Genomic DNA, 18138 nt, shown 5'->3' on the forward strand with positions numbered 1-18138 from the left:
TTGACGTCGTCGGGCCGGGGCACGGGCGGTTTTGCCGAGGCACCTGGAAACGGACCTAAAGCCGGGGGCACCCACTCACACACTCTCTTTGAGCGTTCGCGGAAGCTGCACCATCCCTGTACGACCTTCCACTGACACCTGAAGATCGTCCACCCAACCCCAGCAGATACGCCGTCACCGCCAGCAACCAATCCCTAGGAGGGAGGGAAAAAGTCCCGACCCCGACAATCACTCCCTACTCATCACATACCTTATACATCTCGTACCTACTGCGCCGCCAACCGCGGGGCTCCCACGCCTGCCTCTCGGACCAAACCACGCAGACGACCGCCGCCGCAATGTCGCAACGGGCGCGCAACTACCCCCCCGATAACTACAACACGCCATCGTTCCCCAGCATCAACTGGCAGCTTCGGGACCTGACAGCGGATCACCGATGGAGCCTCTTCCACATCAGCGACATCTGGCGCTTCACCGTGTTATGGACCACCATCATCTACGCCGTCGTGCACCTCGGCGCCGCGGCCATCACCATCGCCATGCACACCAACAAGCGGGGGTCGCTGACGTACCTCTGGGCCGTGCCGCTGCTATATCTCATTGTGTCGGGTGTGCAAGCGCTGGTCGCGGGCAGCGTTGTCGGGCTCATGTGAGTTGGTTTTACTCGCGCGCACATAGCTGTGAACTGACCAGGACACCACCAACAGCCTCGGCGCCGTCTACAACGCTGGTTTCTTTTCCATGTCGACCTGGATCCCACTGCTCTGGGGCGCCATCAACGTGCTGGTCCTCATTATTGCGTCCTTCACGATCCAGGGCGGCCTATGATTCGATTAAACACACACACACACCCACACCCACACACGAGTGCAACGAGGAACATGATGATATTACTACATCGTAGAGCTATAATTGATATTGGTCGATAACGACGGCGCCGACCCCGTGACCAATGGCTGCGACGGCACAATCTTTTTAATTATCCGCGCCGGGTTGCCGACGACGCACACGTAGTCCGGCACGTCCTTGGTCACTACGCTCCCTGCGCCGACGGTGACGCCGCGGCCGATGGTGACGCCCGGCAGCACGATGACGTTTCCGCCGAACCAACAGTCCTCGCCGATGGTGATGGGCTTCCCGCTTTCTGGGCCACGGGTGCCGTTGCGCAGGGTGGGGTCCAGCGGGTGCTCACCGCTGTAGAAGGAGCAGTTGGGGCCGATGAGAGTGCGCGAGCCCACGGTGATGAGGCAGGTGTCTACCCACGTGCTGTTGGAGTTGACGTACACGTTGTCGCCCAGTCTGTTGTTGTGTTGTTGTCAGCAGGAGCGGTGAGGCACACAACAAGGGTCTCTTATTTGACTTGGGATGTGTGTGTATGGGGGACAAGGAGAGGGAGGGGGTTCGCGTACTTTACGTTGTAGCCGTAGTCCATCTTTATGGGGGTATCGATCCATGGGTACTCCTCGAGGAGGGCATCGTCCTCATCCCGGCGGATACGCGGTGGAGGAAGAGGGATCGTGTCTCCGTTGATGCTGGGATTCCAAATTAGATCCATACATTCTGTTGTAGGACAGGGCCTCCTAAATCCCGGAACGGCAGGGTTCGGATGCCCAGAAAACCAATACTTCAAACAACAAGGCGCAAACTCACTCTTTCCACAGTCCGATGAGGGTGCGGCGGCTCATGTCGCCAGCGTTGTTGAGCTTGTCGCAGGCCGTCTTGCACCGTTTCCGGTCGGCGATGAGGTCCGGGGTGAAGGCCCAGTAGAGCTCGCCGTTCCTCATGCGCCGACGGTTCTCCTCCCTGTCGATGGAGCGGATGTCCATGACCAGCTGCTGCATGGGTGCGCGTTTGGGCTGAGTCTGCGCGTCGTGTGTATGTGAGTATCGCATGGTTGAAATGTGTTGGTGACAAGGAGTAGCGAACCGAGTTTTGGGGTTCGTGAAAGAAGCGAGTAAACGGTGGACGGCGTTATCTCTCTCTTTCTCTCACACACTTTCACCGGGAGCAAGGCAAGGGACGTCTGGGGCAGACCCAAGACTTTTTGTAAATGGCAAGATACAACGGGCAACGGGGAATCCCTGACGGAGAGGGTATGGACCGTTATGGGTAAAAGACCAAATGGCGTGGGAGATCTCGGATGTCAAGTGCCGGCCGTTTCTTGAGCTACGAATAGCGTGATATATTATCTCGACGCCCAAACCTGGTGAAGAGATGTCGAGTGACCAATTGAGCGATCTGAATGATGCGAACCAAGAGCAACGGGGAGAACGAAGAGGGGAGAGGGGAAGCTAAGGAGAAGCAGTCATGTCGGTGAAGCCGAACCGTTCAAGGGTAAAGTTGACCGTCCGTCGTCACCAACACCACCCTCACCTTCCATGTTACTGCTACTGCTACCTCCCCCGACAATAGCGACAGCAACAGCGGACCAAAGCGCATCTCTCTCGGGGGGGTGGGCAGCTGCTCCACGCACTTGCGTCACCCGCCCCCCTAACTCGGCCCGCGCTCACGCTTGGCCTTACATGCGTACCGGCTTTTGAACTCAAACCACCAGACTCGCAGTCTCGCTCACGTTCAAGTCGTTGCTTCGTGCAGTGAAGGTTCAGAGAACAACTGTTGTCGCCTGGAAGAGACCCTATCCTCCCTCCCTTTTCTTCTTCTCCTACTTATTCCTCGTTGGACATTGCCTAGGGCCCGAAGTGGAGAATTTGCGAGAAACTGGAACCCCCGTTCTCCTCCACTAGACAATCTGGACCACATTCCTATTTTCTTCTTCTTTCTCTTTCAGTTCCCTTTCCCGATTCCTTTCCAACCCTGTCAGTGTCCCCCCTTCTGTCCTTTCTCTCCACGCCGCCACGTCTTCGGGACCAACCAACGACGGTACTGACAGGGAACGCACTCGCGGAGTATCGCCGGCCTCTTCTCGCATCCTCATCCCGAAGTGCCCGTTACAACGCGTAATTGACCAGCCGCATCACGCAGCTCACCCAAAACTCACCCACAGTGCGAGACCTGCGCTTTGATCCGAAAGTCGGGCAGAGTTAGCCGACAGTGCCCAGTTCCTCTCTCTCAAAATCCCGGGCCCGGCGTCTGTGCAACGCAGGCTGGCACTGGAATGACGGCACTTGGGTCCTAAACAGCCGTACCACACCTTTTCCCTCACTGCCGCCCCCCTGTACAGGTACCCGTCAATCTTTATCGTTTGAGCCTCAGACAGGGAAACTCAACCATACGACCCTCGCACTTCCGTTCTACCCGTCCGCCTCACCCGCAATCCGCGTCCCGCGGCCTCCAAAAGTCAAGGCTCATTCAGTTCTTCCTGTGTGGCTCAGGCCAAGGTCTTGGAGGACATTGGATTACAGATCTCACTGCCCGCCACTATGTCGACCTTCCATCGGGTGTAAGTTAGCTACCCCTTCACAGCACCCGCCCTTCCCTCTCAAACTCAGCCCTGCCAAGCCCCCTCCCTCCCTCCCGTCGTCGGTCCCGGCTCCGTCAAGTTAAGAGTCTCAGCCCGATCTCCGTCCTTTCTTCGTTCCCGCCCGGGATGTCGCCTCTCGAGGGGTGTGACCACTGCAGCTGAAGACTCTCTCCGAGGGCCGATCGATCCCCTTCACTTGCCACTGCCCCTCAACACCACGAACCCCCCCCAACCATCACGATGTCCTCGCCCAAACCCATGAACCCTCTCTACTCCCAACCCTCGAGCCTCCTAGACCGCCGCCGCCGCCACCACCGCCATGATGCATCTCCTCCGCCATGTCAACAGTCTTTCCCGTATCATCATCCCATCCACCAGTCCACACCTCGACCCTGATCCCTTGGTCCGCAACTAACACTCCCCCCAGCAACGCCCGCCCTTTGGACCCTCCCGCCCCCGGCAAGGAGTACTACCCTCACCAGCCCAAATCCCTCGCCGGCATCGCCCTCCGCGCCTTTTGCCTCGGCGCCGCCCATCTGACGAGCTTCATCCTCACTATCCTCATCCTGTCCACGACCTCCTCCGCCTTCTGGCGCCTCCCCTTCTTCCTCGCCGCCCTTTCCCTCTTCCACTTCCTCGAGTTCTGGACCACGGCCGCCTACAACACGCCCCAGGCCACCGTCCACGCCTTCCTCCTCACAGCTAATTGGCCCGCCTACGCCATCGCTCACGCAACCGCCTTCGCCGAGTGCTTTCTCACGAACCTTGCCTTCCCGGGCGCCGTCTGGGTGCCCCTCGGCCTGCGTCCCGTCCTGCTTGCCGCCGGACTGGCGTTGGTGGTCGCCGGCCAGGTTGTCCGCTCGCTCGCCATGGTCACGGCCGGCCAGAGCTTCAACCACACCATCCAGCACCACCGCGCCGAGTCGCACACCCTCGTTACGACCGGCATCTATGCATGGTTCCGTCACCCGTCCTACTTTGGCTTCTTTTGGTGGGCCATTGGCACCCAGCTGGTCATGGGGAACCTGCTCTCCCTCGTCGCCTACACGGGCGTGTTGTGGTACTTCTTCTCAAAAAGGATACGTCACGAGGAGGATCTATTGGTCAAGTTCTTCGGCCAGGACTACGTCGCTTATCGCAAACGCGTCGGAACCTTGATTCCATTCTGCGGTTGACATGACTCCACGCATGTCGGAGCCCGCACCAGTGTGCGATAGTATGCGGTGTTGAAACAACGCTGCCATTCTTGTACTTTTATTGCAACTGTGAGATATATGAATAATTAGGCTAGGCAATATTATGCCGCTACGGAGGACGCTCATTACGAGCTTGTGACAGATGACCACGCTATTTGCCTGCTCACGCTGCCGTATTTGGCCTGCCACGCGTAAAAGTACATCAGGGCGGCAAACGGCTGTCCGAGGATGGTGAAGGAAACCCAAAAAATGCAGTTGCCGAGCATGCGACCTGTCGGGGTGTGCATCTTCTCGAGTGGGGTGGTGATGGCGATCAGAGGAAGCTGTAGGAACATGCCGGCGAAAGCAACACCTGTAGTATGTTTGTTAGAAACCCTTTGTACAGTATCCGCGGACCTTGACATACCGATAATGTTGTGAGTCGGGATGCCCACGAGCACCTCATGAAGAACCGCCGATGCGAAGAAGACGGCCAACTGGGCGGCCTTGGGACTCCACCCTCGGCCGATTAGAGGCGAGTAGACGTGACGCTTGAAGTACTGGTAAACGGGCTTGTTCCACAGGCGCCAGTATGCGCCCAGGCTCTCACTGTTCCACCAGTCCTCATAGAAGCACCGGTCGCCGAACCGAGTCACTTCGGCGAGAGCATTCAGAAAGGACTGGAACAGAGCGAAGAATCCAGCGAGCCAGATAACCAGTGAGATGGTCGAGAGCTTCATCAGCCGCTCAAGAATCTTAGGGATATCCAAAGACGCGATCGTGTCGAGGGAGTTGATCAGAACCGGCGCGGCGTACTGGGCGCTGGCGAACCAGATAAAGACGCTCAGACCGAAGACCTCTGCCATGCGCTTAGCGACAAACACCCATCTAATCTTGTCCGTCCTCGGATACGCCGGCTGGTAGACCAGCGTCGGCGCCCACCAGAAGTAGGCCAGGTTGTGCATCGTGATGTTGTGTGGATAGGGGCACTGTTGGTAGATCTCGGGCATGGCGGCGAGCTCGCCCTTGACAGGGTGCAGGTAGGCATGTCGCAAGTCTCTGTTCGTGAAGGCGTATGACGCCGTCTTGAGCCAAACGATAATGGCATGGAGCTCCGTCAGGGTGCCGATCAAGGGGTGATGGATGTGAAAGTACACAACGTAGGATGTCACTGCCAGAGCAAGCGTGATATTGACGGCGTGAATCCAGGCAATGATCTTCCAGGTGGAGTTGAAACGTGCGCGCTGGTCGTGTGTTGGGCTGGCGGCTCCATCCTTTGACTTGGACCGCAAGCCCCTCGCTTGCTGAGCGGCGGCTAGTTCGATCAAGTATGCGGCAAACAGATGGCAGGGGATGAGGAGGTATAAGCCCAGGCCCAATGCAAGGTCTTGCCGACGGAAATCGTGGCAGCGAACGCAAATTAACACTCCGTACTACGAGTGGTCAGTAACGTTAGAAGAGACTTCAAGTCGCAATTCCTGATCTCAATGGCTGCCTACTTTTTCGATGTTCTCAATCATCAGTCGAAGATTACCGACAACTACACATCGTTAGCCAAAGTCGGAAACCAGCCTGGATGCCGATTCAACCTACTTAGTACGATTACCATTAGGTTCCTGAAACCAATGAAGCTTGGAGCAGTATTGGAGTCATGGCTTAAAGTGGAAGGGCGCGACTTGGAGTGGACGGCAGCGACGTGTCTGTATTTACGCTGAACCGCCCTCCTCAGCTCCTCGGTGGTGCGGTGGTTTTCGGGGGTGGTCGACTCGGCGGCGGCCTTTGGGTTCGAGCTACCATTGTGTGTATTACGAAGAGACGAGGAGGTGGTGGCGGCTGAGCTCTCGAGGCTCGTCACCGTGGCCGTGTTCATGGCGGGCAGGACGTCCTGGGAGCAATTGAGACCGTGACACAAGAGTATGAAGAGGAGGTGGTAAGGGGGGGGGGGGGGGGGGGGAGGAGGAGGAGGACGAGGAGGAAGAGAAGGGGGAAAAGGAACCGGCAGTGGATGACGAGGGGGAAAGAAGGGTAAAAGTTAAAAGAGTGAGGAGACTTCTTGGTAGTTAAGGAATAGCTAGTATGTATATGCAATGCAGGTGAGAAGTGGCAAGCGCGATAAGATATCGGACTGTAAAGATGCAAGACAGACGACGCCCAGGAAGAAATGGTACGAATTGACTTTGTAGCCAGTGTTTCCAAGGGACGCCAGACGGCGCACTGGGTTGGATCTGAGCTCCCTAAAAGCTGGAAGAAGCTATTTTATTTAGGATGAGACGGGCGAGCGAACGCATTGGCCTTTTTGGGACTGTGCCTTTTGGGAAGAGGGGCAATGGCAATGTTAGTGGTAGTGTGGTGTAATGGTGAGGGGAGGAAGGAAACTAGAGAAGGGGGTAAGGGTACGTCAAGACGACGCAGGGGGTTAAGGAAAAACAGGTGGAGGGAGCTAGGACGACGCCATCGACCCTTGAAGCGTGGAGATTCGTTCGCCAACGTGGAGGAATGATGGATGAGGAGGCGCGCTGACGACAAGAATGCAGCCGACGTGCAGGATGGTGCGAGTTGCAGAGAAACGCGAGGCAGAGGATAATCAGAGACACGAAGAAAAGCCAAGACAGCAAAACAAAAGGACCATCCGGGAAACATTAGCAGCGCAGCAGATCGAGCTACACTAGGTAGGTAGATGATGGCACGGCCTCGGGGATTGGAAGGGGTGACCTTGAGAATGTCAGGGCCGCTGGAGCTGTCTGATCTAGCGCTCTGGATCGTCGGGGGAGCCAGGGCCAAGTTCACACAGCAGAATAACCCACCTCCGAGGCAGAAATCACCTTACAGAGGCATACACCAAGGCACTTGAGGCGAGGCCCTCAGAGAAAAGCGCATGCATGCACGCCAAGGGCCTTTACGGCTCCACGGATAGCAGCGGCGATCCCCGGTGGCATCTCTGAGTGGCGGACCATGGGGGCAATCGTGGGGCGTAGGGTGCTTTGCAAAAGAGAGAAAATGAAGAGGGAGCCATGGCTTGAACGCAATCACATGCCAATTTCAAGGGGGAATGGGGATTTCTCTGGCCGGGAAGGGGACTGGGGGGCCCAACTGCGCCTTTCCGTAATTATAACCTCATTCACGACCGCGGGATATTTTTGGGCAATTCTCAGATGACGCGCGAGCGAGTGGGAATTCTAAGAACGGGGTCCGATGTTGGCCCGGATAAGAAACTCTGATAAGAACTCGTGGAGCTTTTCACAGCTGCATTAGGTAGCTTCGGGATGGAACTGAGCGGCAGCTGGGACGTGCCTTCGAAGCTGAATTGATGATCATGTGACCTGGAGACATCTTGATGGCCTGTGCACGCGTCGCGCTCATTTTCGCTGTGATTGGCGACAACCAGCCTCGTGGAAGGAACAATCGGAAGAAGCTCCATCGCCATCAACGCCAATTTACATTTATCCAATCCTCTAGCTTCCGCACATCAGTCTAAAAAAGGATACTTCTTGAAATACTAACTGGCCGCCCTGCAGCTCGCTCATGAATATCTAAAGATGGCATACGATCCTCGAGGGGATCACCATGACCGGAGAGGGCCAGGCGGAGATGGTGATGGTGGTTTTGTGAGAGCTCGAGGTCGACGTGAGTTACCTCGATATTTTTCTCTTCGAAGCCTTATGGAAAAAATATCGTTGCTAGGGGGCGCTTATTCTGCTGCCTTCTCGTAGCATGAGGATGCGAGTGCTCACAACGAGACCGTTTCGGGCTTCTTTGCGAGAGGCCGGCAAGCATAGATAGTACACGGCTAACATCCCCAGGTCCGGTCACCGATTATGGATCAACCGTTGCCAACTGGATGCGCCATCGAGCACCCTCGGAAGGCGACGCATACACTGGGGAGATCGAGCGGCCCAGTGCGAGCTTCATCGTCGACGTGAGTCCTCGGCAAGATCTTCATCTACTTACCCTGCTCTTGACACTAACAGCGTCATAGTTCATACCACCTGCTGCCAGAAGGACAGACCCTGGTGACACAATCCCGGTGAAGCATCTCCACTCATCACTCAACAAGATCAAGCATCCCATCAACGTCGTTCGCTGGACACCAGAAGGCCGCCGTCTCCTGACTGCTTCTAGCAGTGGAGAGTTCACATTATGGAACGGCACGGGATTCAACTTTGAGACCATTATGCAAGCCCACGACTCTGCCATCAGAGCGCTGGCCTACTCCCACAACGACGACTGGCTCATCTCTGCCGACCACGATGGAAGCGTCAAGTACTGGCAACCCAACTTCAACAACCTGCAAAGTATCGCCGCGCACAACGACCCTGTTAGAGATCTCGCCTTCAGTCCCAACGACTCGAAATTCGTCACCGCTTGCGACGACTCGACTCTGAAGATCTTCGACTTTGCAGGCGGGGTGGAGGAGTCCATTCTGAAGGGCCACGGATGGGACGCCAAGAGCTGTGACTGGCATCCGACCAAGGGCTTGTTGGTATCAGGCTCCAAAGACCACCTGGTCAAGCTGTGGGATCCCAGAACTGGCCGGTGCCTAACCACCCTCCATGGACACAAGAACACAATCACTAAGACCTTGTTCGAAAAGGTGCAAGGCGACTGTCTCGCGACATCAGCACGAGACCAGACCGCTAGAGTCTTCGACCTCCGAATGATGCGCGACATCTGCTTGCTCAAGGGACACGAAAAGGACATCTCCACAATTGCCTGGCATCCAGTCCACTCCAATCTGCTGACCACAGGTGGCCACGACGGCTCCCTACACCACTACATCCTGGACGAGCCGAACACGCCCGCCGGCCATGCCAGCTCCATGGCCCCGTACGACAGCTCTGATCCCTCGACAACCACAGCACAGACGATATACCCCGCGCACAAGGTCCCTTACGCTCACGACTTCGCTATCTGGTCTCTGGATTGGCACCCCCTTGGCCATATTCTGGCCTCCGGCTCTAACGATCGTATCACGAGGTTCTGGTCCCGAAAGCGCCCTGGGGATGCCGATGTCTTCCAGGATCGCTACCACGTCGGGGAGGCAGCAGCAGAAGCAAACGGAACCTGGGACCGCCGTGGTGGTCGTCGCCAGCGCCAGGAAGAAGAGGAGCAGGAGATGGAAGACGAGATGGATGGCCTCGTCGACCAAAAGATGCCTCTCAAGCAACCCACAGTGCCTGGTTTCCCCGGCCTTCCGGGCCTGCCCGGGCTGCCCGGACTTTCTATGCCGCAGAACGGCCACGGCGGTCCTGTTCCACCACCGCCCATGATTCCTGGCGTGGGTTCTAACGGCGGAGCTCCCCCCCCTCCTCTTCCCTTCCCTTTGCCCGGCCTAAACGGCGCACCACCACCGCCGATTCCCCTACCCGGCGGCATCGACCCGAGCAACCCTGCCGATCTCGCCAAGATCGCCGAGATGATCCAGAAGGCTGGAGGCACTCTCCCACCGCCGCCTCCCGGCGGCTTCGCACCACCCGGCTTAGTGCCGCCGTCAAATTTCGTGCCTCCCCCGGGGTTTCCTCCCATGCCTATGCCGCCTCCCTCGAATAACCACAACGATAATTACGACAGTCGTGGCGGTAGGAGAGCCCCGCTGCCTAGTCAGGAGGAGAGCCTTAAAGCGGAGCAGCGACGGGGCAACTACACCAGGTCCCGTTAGGAACGCCTCCAGGGTAAGGCTGAGGAGAAGAAAGCGAAGCCGAGAAACCAGCATGACCTAGTCGCGGTGTTATGGTAATCCTCCATGTATGATATTGACTCAAGCTGGACAACGGGTTGATACCCTGGCGTTAGACGGAAACCAAAAAACAACAACAACACAAGTCAAAATACGATAAAGAACACACAGCAGCTCAATTTTCCTCGCGCATGTGATATATGTGGGGGCAGTTTGTCGCCAACCATCTGTTCAGCGGAGCCTGTCTAGTGTACAAGTACATTGTTGCTGGAAGGAAACCCTCGTCGCCCGCTTAGTGCTTGCTTGCCAATAAAAATAAAAAGCCTATAAAAAGCCTATAAAAAAAACTCCTCTATTCTTATGCAAATGTGATGCGGCCAGCCTCTCGTGATTGCCGCCCAAAGAGGTACAATGATGGTACAGACATGGAAAAGAAGAAAATCCGCATCATCTTGCTGAATGTCTGCCGAGAAAAGGAAAAAGTGGAGGAAGGGGAGCAAATGACTTGGAAAATGCCATGCATCCTTTGCTATGGCTGCGGCTCCCCCGTTCCGTTCTAGTCCAATCTCATGTACTCGGTCTACGAACGGGACTGCGATCCGCCCTTGCTGAAGGACTTCTGCCTGTCGGCGTAGTCCTTGACGACGATGGCGCACGACGTCTCGGTGCACAGCCTCTTGCGGCGCTGCGGCGCGAGCTTGGAGGCGAACTCGAGGCCGGCGGCGCGCTCGACGGCCTCGAGGGGCATCTCGAACTCGGAGAGAGGCTTGTTGTTGGGAATCGGGGCGTTAGGCATGACGAAGGCGCCGATGGCGACGTTGCCGCCAGCTTTGCCGTCCTCGGCGAAGATGACTTTGTAGAAGTGGGTGGGCACGGCGACATTGGGCGGGTTGCCGATGACCTCGTACTTTGTGTACCACTTGCCGTCGACGGGGTCGCGCTTGGGCAGGTAGAGCGGGCCGGTGACGATACGGACGGAGGGGTAGCGGGTGGTCAGGCGGCGGCAGAAGTCCTCGAAGTGCGCCCAGTAGTCGCGGTTGAAGCCATCGCCGACCTGGGGGCACATGTTGGAAAGGTAGAACGTCTCGTCCATGGCCTTTTGGGACCACTTGCAGTCGGCGGCGGGGACCTGGTGGCCGCGGTCGTAGCCGCTACGGAAGTAGTCCTTGAGCTTGGCCTGGAACTTTTCGGGGACGGCTTCATCTTCGAGGAAGGCGCTGTGCTTGCGATCGCCGCCGCGTTGGGCGAGGGAAGCGGCGGTGATGTGCTCGACAACCCAGTGCGGGTTGCGCGTGCGGCGGTCGTAGCTCGAGATGAGGGCCTGGCGGGTCGCGAGGTCGGCGACGGGGCCGGGGAAACCGTATTCGAAGAGGCCGGCTGGGTCTACGGGGTTGCCGGAGACGGAGCCGGGTGGCGACGGCGCAGCGGCGGCGGAGGCGGCGGAGGCAGGAGAAAGCGGCGCGTTGGGGTTGGTGAAGACCTGTGTGCTAGGCACCGGAACGGGGGGCGAGGTGGAGAGTGAGGCTGTAGCGGGTACCGCGGTGGGAGGCTGCTTCTGGGAACGGAGCGAGTACATGGTCGCCGTGAGGGCGGCGCCGCCTCCCGCGCTTAGTGCTGCGATGAGGGCGAGAGATGTAGTCTTGGACATGGTGGCGATGGGTTTCGCAGCGCACGACCGCGTTTTGTGTTGAAGGGTTGTTGTTTTGTGGTGGCAGAACCGGGAAGGGAAGAGAAGAATGGCAATTTTCCAATGTCAGTCAGGCGCCTGGCGATTATGACACTGCTCTGACCGGGAGAATTGGAAGGATGGGCATGTGGTGATGGTGGTGTGGTGGATGTCTCAGCTATCTTCCGCCGGACATATGGGTCAGCTTCGGAGCTGGAAAATTTTGGGCAATGGACGGCGGCCGCGTTTGGCCTACGGAGGATGGAGGGATCTTCAGGGTACACGAGCGGACAGGGACAACTCACAGGGCCGTTACAGGGGAGAGCAGTAGTTTCCTGGTGGTCCCGAGCATTTGCCGATTCTTCGTTCCATTGGTGGGGGGGGGATTTGAAGGATTTAGAGGTGCAGGGTGAGGCTGGTGCGCTAAGGTGGCTCACCGAGGACTGGCCCAGGTATACCGGGTCTCTCACCGATGCTACACAAGGTGGGGGGAGGAGCTGAAAGGGATGACCAACCCCCAGCCTCCGATTCGCGACCCCCGCCAACCCTGCGGCACGAGAAACTTTCTTTCCTAGAAAGATCCTGGCCGACTAGCAACAAGCATGGAAATAAGACAACAAACTGACGCGCTTAACAACAAACACAGTACTCTGTACGATTACAGGTACACACAATACAGGTAAAGACCTTTCACGTGTGTTTGGTCAAGCATCCCTTACGAAGGCGCCTCGAGCGGCATGCATCAATGAGTTGGCGCACATAGCAAGGGTCACGGGACTGAAGGGAGTACGAGGATACCCAGTCCATCCGGGTCCTCAAGCCAAGCCTTTCTACTCAACTAATGGCGTGTTGTCAAGAGTCGCCGACATGTCTTGACTCGGCCTGGGACCTGGGACTGAGAGCGGCGGGGTCTCCCAACAGAGGCGAACAACAACGTTGCTGTTTTGGAATGTTTGTTTGGCTGCTCGTTTGCGGGATAAACGAAAAAAAGCAATAACCCAGGCTACCCATGACTGGTCTCCCGCCTCGCTCTGACTTTTCCATATCGGATGCCAGAATGAGCGTCATGTTCACAACAACACCGAAAGGAAGAGAAAGCTGAGTAGGTGGGGGTTTTTCGGGGAGCGTTAGACAGCAGGCTGTATGACAGCAACTCAACCACCTAACCGACAAAAGAAATAAATAAATAAAACGAAAAGGACGGGAGCGAACCGTAATACGTAAAACATCAAACATGCGAGTAAAATGGAAAGGGAAACGGGCTTTGTCTGGGCGTGAGACCTCAGACTGGCGAGTTTTGTCATTTTGGCTATCAAGGTTCTCAAAATACGATCCCTCCACTTGTACTCGACCAGGTCCATGAATAAGGCCACGGCCCCCAGCCCATTTCGCACAGAAACAACACAGCAGATCCGCCAACAGCGCCAAACTCAGTGCACTCCCCGAATCCACCATCGCGCGCTGGTCAGAAAGCTTAAGGCGCTCGCAGACGACCGCAAAGTCTCCAGCCCCACTAGATCCATGGTCACAGCGCTACCCATTTGAATTCCAATTTGTGAGCAGCCATCGACATCACTGCTTTCTCAGCAGCGTCTTATCCTACCTTTTACCTACGTCCGCTCCACCCAACTCCTCGCTCTCCTTTCCCCTCGAACCTGTAACGAAAACATTGCGACGTCTCTCACGATCTATCCGTCAACCTTACATCCTCATTTCTCTAACTCCTGGCGCCCCTGCACCTCCAGCGACCAACTTACCAATCCACCCGGGTCTCTTGCGCCACTGTACTACGTCAGAGGTCACCCGCTCCTGCAGGACGACAGGCAGCCACACCGATACCGTTACCCAGCTTCTTGGGGCCCATGAACGAGAAACGAGAATCCGACTGAACGAATTCCCATACGAGAACATCGGGTTTGCCGTCTGCTCTTCCATGCGCTGAGCATCAAGTCCGTCTGTAGGCACTGATAGGAGGCGTTGGAGCCGAGCTGCTCACCATGGACGCGACAGAGGTCGATAACGACACCAGGGGGTGGATCATGTGCATCGTGAGCGGAATAGGTGCGTGATCGACGAACATGCCGTGCCGTTCCTCGACCTGCTGATACGGGTCGCCGCTGACACGTGTTTTCCTGGCAGCCTGCGTCGTTGGCGCATCTATCATTTGCGTCGATTTGCTTGTGCGCTACATCCCCGGGAAGCGCAACTTCAGGATACAAGACAGCAATGGCTTTTTGGCCTGCTCATTAAGCCTGAGCTTCGGTGTCATGGTCAGTTGACCTCGAGGGCCCTCTGTGCGCGTCGTGTTGGGATAACCTTTGCTGATAATGTGATTGTGCGCAACAGCTGTACTCGGCGTTGAACAGTATGCTGCCTTCCGCAAAACAATATCTTAAGGAGGATGGGTTTCAAGACCAGCTGGCAGGGTTCCTTATGATGGGTTGCTTTATCGGAGGGTTTGTCGGTATCCAGGCCATTTCACGCCTGCTTCACCAATACATGCCGTCGCATGTCGTGGACTGCGACCACTCACATGATCACTCCGAGGTTGATGCCCGGTCGCGCAGCCAAAGTAGGAAGACCTCGCTCTACACGTCGAGCCGCCGGTCGTCCCGGCGGCCTCGCCTCGAAAGGGTCGCCAAGAATGGCCATGCCACCGAGTCCACCCCTCTGCTCACCAGTGAGATGGCTCAAGAAAACGGCGCCCCCCTCATGCCTAAGCGCCATGCCTCGAGCAGGGGCAGTCTGAACCTCAATACCACGCATTCCCATCCGGCCCGGACCTCTCGGAGCCGTGGTCCCACCATCGATAGACGACCGTCCATGGCCCAAGTCCAACAGCGGGTCATGTCCTTCGTCAAAGACACAAAGACCAACTGCGATGAGGAGGGGCCGTGCTTTGGATACACCGACCCTTGTGGCCAAGAGTGCTTCAAGCACTTGAGTAACCGCTCGGCGGCAGCCCCAAGACATCCGACCATGTTGCGGACGAGCACGGGAAGCTTTTTTGCTCACAGCCATACTGACCTGGAGGACTTGGAGGAGCGCGGTTCTTCGTGCGATTCGCCCATCAGTGGAAAGGTACGCACGAGCCGTGCGACGTCCAGAGAGCCCTTGCCAGAGCATCACGACGCAGATCACCACAGCCATGGCCACGATCACGATCACGATCATGGTCATGATCACGACGCCCAGAGCGTTGCCGAGCAATTGGGCGAAGACGTTGAAGCGCAACACCACCACCACGTCCCGACCAACGCCTTCCTCTCCCTTGGCCTACAGACCTCGATCGCGATTGCGCTGCACAAGTTCCCCGAGGGATTCATTACCTACGCGACGAACCACGCCAACCCGTCGCTGGGTTTCAACGTCTTCATGGCTCTGTTTGTGCACAACATCACCGAGGGCTTCGCCATGGCACTGCCGCTGTACATGGCGCTCGGGAGCCGCATGAAGGCCATGTTTTGGGCTGCCATCTTGGGTGGCCTCAGCCAGCCCTTTGGCGCGGGCATCGCCGTCTTGTGGTTCAAGCTTGCCAAGCACACCCACCTCACCCCCAACGCCGTCGCGTACGCTTGCATGTTCGCCATTACGGCTGGCATCATGGTGAGCGTCGGTCTGCAGCTTTTTGTCGAGGCGCTCAGCCTGAACCACAATCGGAACCTCTGCATCTTCTTCGGATTCATGGGCATGGCTCTGCTGGGCATCACCAGCGCCATCGCCTCAACGCACTGACGACATGGCATGGCATTTGCAAAGACTCAACACCACACTTTTTTGACGACACTGGCGTCAAGGCCCCCTTCATCGGCGTTCAGGATCACTTTTTTTGACTCGGATTTCATGGGCATGTTACTGAGAGGGGGCTGGGGTTGGCACGGGCAGGGCAGGCAGAGGATTTAAACTTATACCACTGTACGGGTTTACGGCTTGAAGGGTATCAATTGTTTTAGACTGGATGGACGGGTCATCGCCACGACCTCGTGGGCACTGTGGGCTGTCTGGGTTGAACTGGTCCTCAACAGCGCGCAGCATGACGACCGCGCGGCATTATAGATATGGGCATTGATTGGAAAACGGAATTCGGGAACATCGTTTCACTAGGCACCGGACAGCAATAACGAGTTTGACATGGAGCGGCATCAGCTCCTGGTGGTTTCCATTGACATGTGCATACATCCGTCTTGACCGATCAAAGCAATAACTTTTTGGTGAACCCCCAATTTTTATCTATCAACCTTTTTTTTGGCTGCCATGGCCATTCCGTGTGGCCGGGTATCATTGCTGTCGTCAGGAAAATGAAAATAAGAAACATTGCAAATTATCCTTTGTTTTCCGAAGGGTTACTCGCGTTCGGCCTGTTGTCCTTAAGCGGTGCTTCCGAGCGCCGGGTCAACAAACTGTGAGAAGTCCTCGTCGATGAGTGCGCGCATGGCCGCCTCCTCCTCCTGCCACGCCTGCGGCGGCGTGCCAAATTCGTCGGCCGCACCGATCCAGAAGTCGTCGTTTGGGCCGGGGATGTCGCCGCCGCCGACAAAGTCTGTCACGCCGGGGATGACGCCGTACAAGGGTAGCTCCGGCATCTCGCGGTCTTCGCCAAAGGGCGTGCTGTTGTCGGCAGGGTCTTCTGCTAGGCTGAGGAGGGCGGCCTCGATCTGGTCCATACGCGGAGCGGTCGGGGAGGGTGGGGGGTGATGCTCGAGGTGAACTTGGAGATCGTGGTGGCGGATGAAGCGCGCCGTGCATCCCGGCATGGTACAGAGGACGGTGCGCTTCGTGCCGGCGATGTCGTCGAGAATGTTGGGGGCCTTCTGGTTCGGCACCGGGCGCTCGAGGCCCAGGTGGACGTAGCGGATGTGGTCCTCGAGGTTCGCCTTGGTGACGAAGCCGCCGCCACAGCCCTCCTCGTTGGACCAGCTGTCGAGATCCGGGGATCCTTTGACGTCGACCTCGCCGCAGACGAAGCGGAAGCCCTCGTGCGCCGTGCGGATGTGCACAGTGAGGTTGTGCTTCTTGGTGAACCTCTTGTCGCAGCCCTCCCAGGTACAGGCAATGGTCTTGCGCGCATCGACGGGGATGCCCGAGTGACGCATCTCGACGTGCCGCTCCAGCTCCCACTGCCCCGTGCACTTAAATTCGCAGAAGATGCAGTTCAGGTGCTCCTTGCGGATGTGCGCCTGCAGCAGCGCGAGTGTCGTGAAGCCAACCCTGACCTCGCCGTTGTCGCCGCCACACTCCTCGCACCAGAACTGAGGCTCGCTGTGTTCGCGCCGTGTGTGGTTCCGCAGCGCGCCTTGGGAGTCGAAGCCCGCGCCGCAGCCGGGCGCCGTGCATGGGTAGGCATGGGCGCCGAGGTGTTCGGAGCGGATGTGGCGCTGGAGGGTGTTGTGCTTGCGGAAGCTCTGGTTGCAGGGAGGGAAGTCACGGCACCGAAAGCGCTCCTGGCCGGCGTGAACGTCCTGATGGCGGCGCAGGCGGGTCGCCGTGAGGAAGGACTTGCCGCAGCCATCATGGCTGCAGGTGTAGCTGCGCTCTTGGGTGTGAGAGCCCTTGACGTGCTGGCGCAGGTGCTTCTCCTCGCGGTAGTCCTTGTCGCAGCCGGGGTAGGTACACTTGAAGGGACGGTCGTCCGTGTGAGAGCGAAGGTGGGCAGCCAGGCGGGCCGGCCGGTTGAAGGTCTTGTTGCAGTCCGGGTAGGTGCAGGGTATCGTCTTCAGGTCGGAGGGGAATTTGCGGGAGCGGGTGGTGAGGGAGGTCTGACCAGTCTGCACCGACTCTACCTCTGCGTCCGCCGTCGACCCAGAGTTGCTGGCAGTGTCATCGTACTCGTCGTCGGTAAGAGCTTGATTGATCCATCGTGTTAGCGAGATGCACCGCTACCTGTAGGTCCCGGATATCACCAACCAGCATCTTCCAGGATCTCTACCTTGGACCTTTTGGGGTCCGAGACGACGAAGGTCTCTCTTTCCTTCCTCTTCATCATGGCGGGCGAATTGGGCAGTGCATTGCCTTCCTCCACGATGAAGAGGAAATTTCGCCGTTCGGGGTCTGTGTGAGAGAGAGATGGCGGACTTATTCTTGGCAGAAATTCCCACTGCGCCGGGCGGTCAGGCGAAATTTTGTGCGCTGGACCAGCAACCACAGGAGGGGCCGGGGTGCGACTCGGTCCGGATAAGCTTTCCACTGATGCTGATAACGATAG

The 18138-nt window shown here is 57.5% G+C and overlaps 8 protein-coding genes across 8 annotated transcripts; 4 read left to right on the plus strand and 4 right to left on the minus strand.

The window, feature by feature from the left end:
* The first annotated feature begins 146 nt into the window (after nt 1-146).
* CDEST_01004 (Putative transmembrane protein) lies at nt 147-862 on the plus strand. The gene is made up of 2 exons (XM_062917163.1): nt 147-649; nt 708-862. Exons 1-2 carry the CDS (start codon nt 339-341, stop codon nt 826-828), a joined length of 432 nt encoding a protein of 143 aa, XP_062773214.1. The 5' UTR covers nt 147-338; the 3' UTR covers nt 829-862.
* Nucleotide 863: 1 nt separating this feature from the next.
* CDEST_01005 (Putative trimeric LpxA-like superfamily, maltose/galactoside acetyltransferase) lies at nt 864-2319 on the minus strand. Its single transcript, XM_062917164.1, has 3 exons — nt 1651-2319; nt 1410-1532; nt 864-1299 (listed from the first exon to the last, which is right to left on the minus strand). Exons 1-3 carry the CDS (start codon nt 1890-1892, stop codon nt 894-896), a joined length of 771 nt encoding a protein of 256 aa, XP_062773215.1. The 5' UTR covers nt 1893-2319; the 3' UTR covers nt 864-893.
* A 1061-nt stretch (nt 2320-3380) lies between these two features.
* Nucleotides 3381-4596, plus strand: CDEST_01006 (Putative isoprenylcysteine carboxyl methyltransferase; the record flags this gene model as incomplete). The annotated part of the gene is made up of 2 exons (XM_062917165.1): nt 3381-3400; nt 3849-4596. 2 exons carry the CDS (start codon nt 3381-3383, stop codon nt 4594-4596), a joined length of 768 nt encoding a protein of 255 aa, XP_062773216.1.
* Nucleotides 4597-4598: 2 nt separating this feature from the next.
* CDEST_01007 (Putative membrane bound O-acyl transferase, MBOAT) lies at nt 4599-7706 on the minus strand. The gene is made up of 4 exons (XM_062917166.1): nt 6190-7706; nt 6096-6136; nt 5024-6029; nt 4599-4969 (listed from the first exon to the last, which is right to left on the minus strand). The coding sequence occupies exons 1-4, from the start codon at nt 6464-6466 to the stop codon at nt 4743-4745; spliced, it is 1551 nt and encodes a 516-aa protein (XP_062773217.1). The 5' UTR covers nt 6467-7706; the 3' UTR covers nt 4599-4742.
* A 270-nt stretch (nt 7707-7976) lies between these two features.
* Nucleotides 7977-12184, plus strand: CDEST_01008 (Putative pre-mRNA 3' end processing protein Pfs2). Its single transcript, XM_062917167.1, has 3 exons — nt 7977-8220; nt 8397-8512; nt 8573-12184. The coding sequence occupies exons 1-3, from the start codon at nt 8133-8135 to the stop codon at nt 10250-10252; spliced, it is 1884 nt and encodes a 627-aa protein (XP_062773218.1). The 5' UTR covers nt 7977-8132; the 3' UTR covers nt 10253-12184.
* On the minus strand, nt 10671-12124 carry CDEST_01009 (Putative DNA/RNA non-specific endonuclease, his-Me finger superfamily). The gene has a single exon (XM_062917168.1). It carries the CDS (start codon nt 11916-11918, stop codon nt 10851-10853), a length of 1068 nt encoding a protein of 355 aa, XP_062773219.1. The 5' UTR covers nt 11919-12124; the 3' UTR covers nt 10671-10850.
* A 1113-nt stretch (nt 12185-13297) lies between the features above and the next one.
* CDEST_01010 (Putative zinc/iron permease) lies at nt 13298-16084 on the plus strand. The gene is made up of 3 exons (XM_062917169.1): nt 13298-13997; nt 14076-14206; nt 14283-16084. Exons 1-3 carry the CDS (start codon nt 13934-13936, stop codon nt 15669-15671), a joined length of 1584 nt encoding a protein of 527 aa, XP_062773220.1. The 5' UTR covers nt 13298-13933; the 3' UTR covers nt 15672-16084.
* CDEST_01011 (Putative Zinc finger C2H2-type) lies at nt 16085-18062 on the minus strand. Its single transcript, XM_062917170.1, has 2 exons — nt 17841-18062; nt 16085-17778 (listed from the first exon to the last, which is right to left on the minus strand). The coding sequence occupies exons 1-2, from the start codon at nt 17917-17919 to the stop codon at nt 16304-16306; spliced, it is 1554 nt and encodes a 517-aa protein (XP_062773221.1). The 5' UTR covers nt 17920-18062; the 3' UTR covers nt 16085-16303.
* Nucleotides 18063-18138: the final 76 nt, after the last annotated feature.

Source organism: Colletotrichum destructivum, chromosome 1 (assembly GCF_034447905.1).
Source record: "Colletotrichum destructivum chromosome 1, complete sequence".
NCBI classification, from domain to species: domain Eukaryota; kingdom Fungi; phylum Ascomycota; class Sordariomycetes; order Glomerellales; family Glomerellaceae; genus Colletotrichum; species Colletotrichum destructivum.

Excerpts from the sequence above, each read along its gene's own strand:
- CDEST_01004 (XM_062917163.1), top strand. The coding sequence starts at position 339 with ATGTCGCAACGGGCGCGCAACTACCCCCCCGATAACTACAACACGCCA. Across the intron at positions 650-707 it reads GGCAGCGTTGTCGGGCTCAT|CCTCGGCGCCGTCTACAACG; the intron begins GTGAGTTGGTTT and ends CACCACCAACAG.
- CDEST_01005 (XM_062917164.1), bottom strand. The coding sequence starts at position 1,892 with ATGCGATACTCACATACACACGACGCGCAGACTCAGCCCAAACGCGCA. Across the intron at positions 1,533-1,650 it reads CTCATCGGACTGTGGAAAGA|CATCAACGGAGACACGATCC; the intron begins GTGAGTTTGCGC and ends TTGGAATCCCAG. Across the intron at positions 1,300-1,409 it reads GACTACGGCTACAACGTAAA|ACTGGGCGACAACGTGTACG; the intron begins GTACGCGAACCC and ends ACACAACAACAG.
- CDEST_01007 (XM_062917166.1), bottom strand. The coding sequence starts at position 6,466 with ATGAACACGGCCACGGTGACGAGCCTCGAGAGCTCAGCCGCCACCACC. Across the intron at positions 6,030-6,095 it reads TGATTGAGAACATCGAAAAA|TACGGAGTGTTAATTTGCGT; the intron begins GTAGGCAGCCAT and ends GACCACTCGTAG. Across the intron at positions 4,970-5,023 it reads CCCGACTCACAACATTATCG|GTGTTGCTTTCGCCGGCATG; the intron begins GTATGTCAAGGT and ends AACATACTACAG.
- CDEST_01008 (XM_062917167.1), top strand. The coding sequence starts at position 8,133 with ATGGCATACGATCCTCGAGGGGATCACCATGACCGGAGAGGGCCAGGC. Across the intron at positions 8,221-8,396 it reads TGTGAGAGCTCGAGGTCGAC|GTCCGGTCACCGATTATGGA; the intron begins GTGAGTTACCTC and ends TAACATCCCCAG. Across the intron at positions 8,513-8,572 it reads GTGCGAGCTTCATCGTCGAC|TTCATACCACCTGCTGCCAG; the intron begins GTGAGTCCTCGG and ends ACAGCGTCATAG.
- CDEST_01009 (XM_062917168.1), bottom strand. The coding sequence starts at position 11,918 with ATGTCCAAGACTACATCTCTCGCCCTCATCGCAGCACTAAGCGCGGGA.
- CDEST_01010 (XM_062917169.1), top strand. The coding sequence starts at position 13,934 with ATGGACGCGACAGAGGTCGATAACGACACCAGGGGGTGGATCATGTGC. Across the intron at positions 13,998-14,075 it reads GTGCATCGTGAGCGGAATAG|CCTGCGTCGTTGGCGCATCT; the intron begins GTGCGTGATCGA and ends TTTTCCTGGCAG. Across the intron at positions 14,207-14,282 it reads GCCTGAGCTTCGGTGTCATG|CTGTACTCGGCGTTGAACAG; the intron begins GTCAGTTGACCT and ends TGTGCGCAACAG.
- CDEST_01011 (XM_062917170.1), bottom strand. The coding sequence starts at position 17,919 with ATGATGAAGAGGAAGGAAAGAGAGACCTTCGTCGTCTCGGACCCCAAA. Across the intron at positions 17,779-17,840 it reads AGAGATCCTGGAAGATGCTG|CTCTTACCGACGACGAGTAC; the intron begins GTTGGTGATATC and ends GGATCAATCAAG.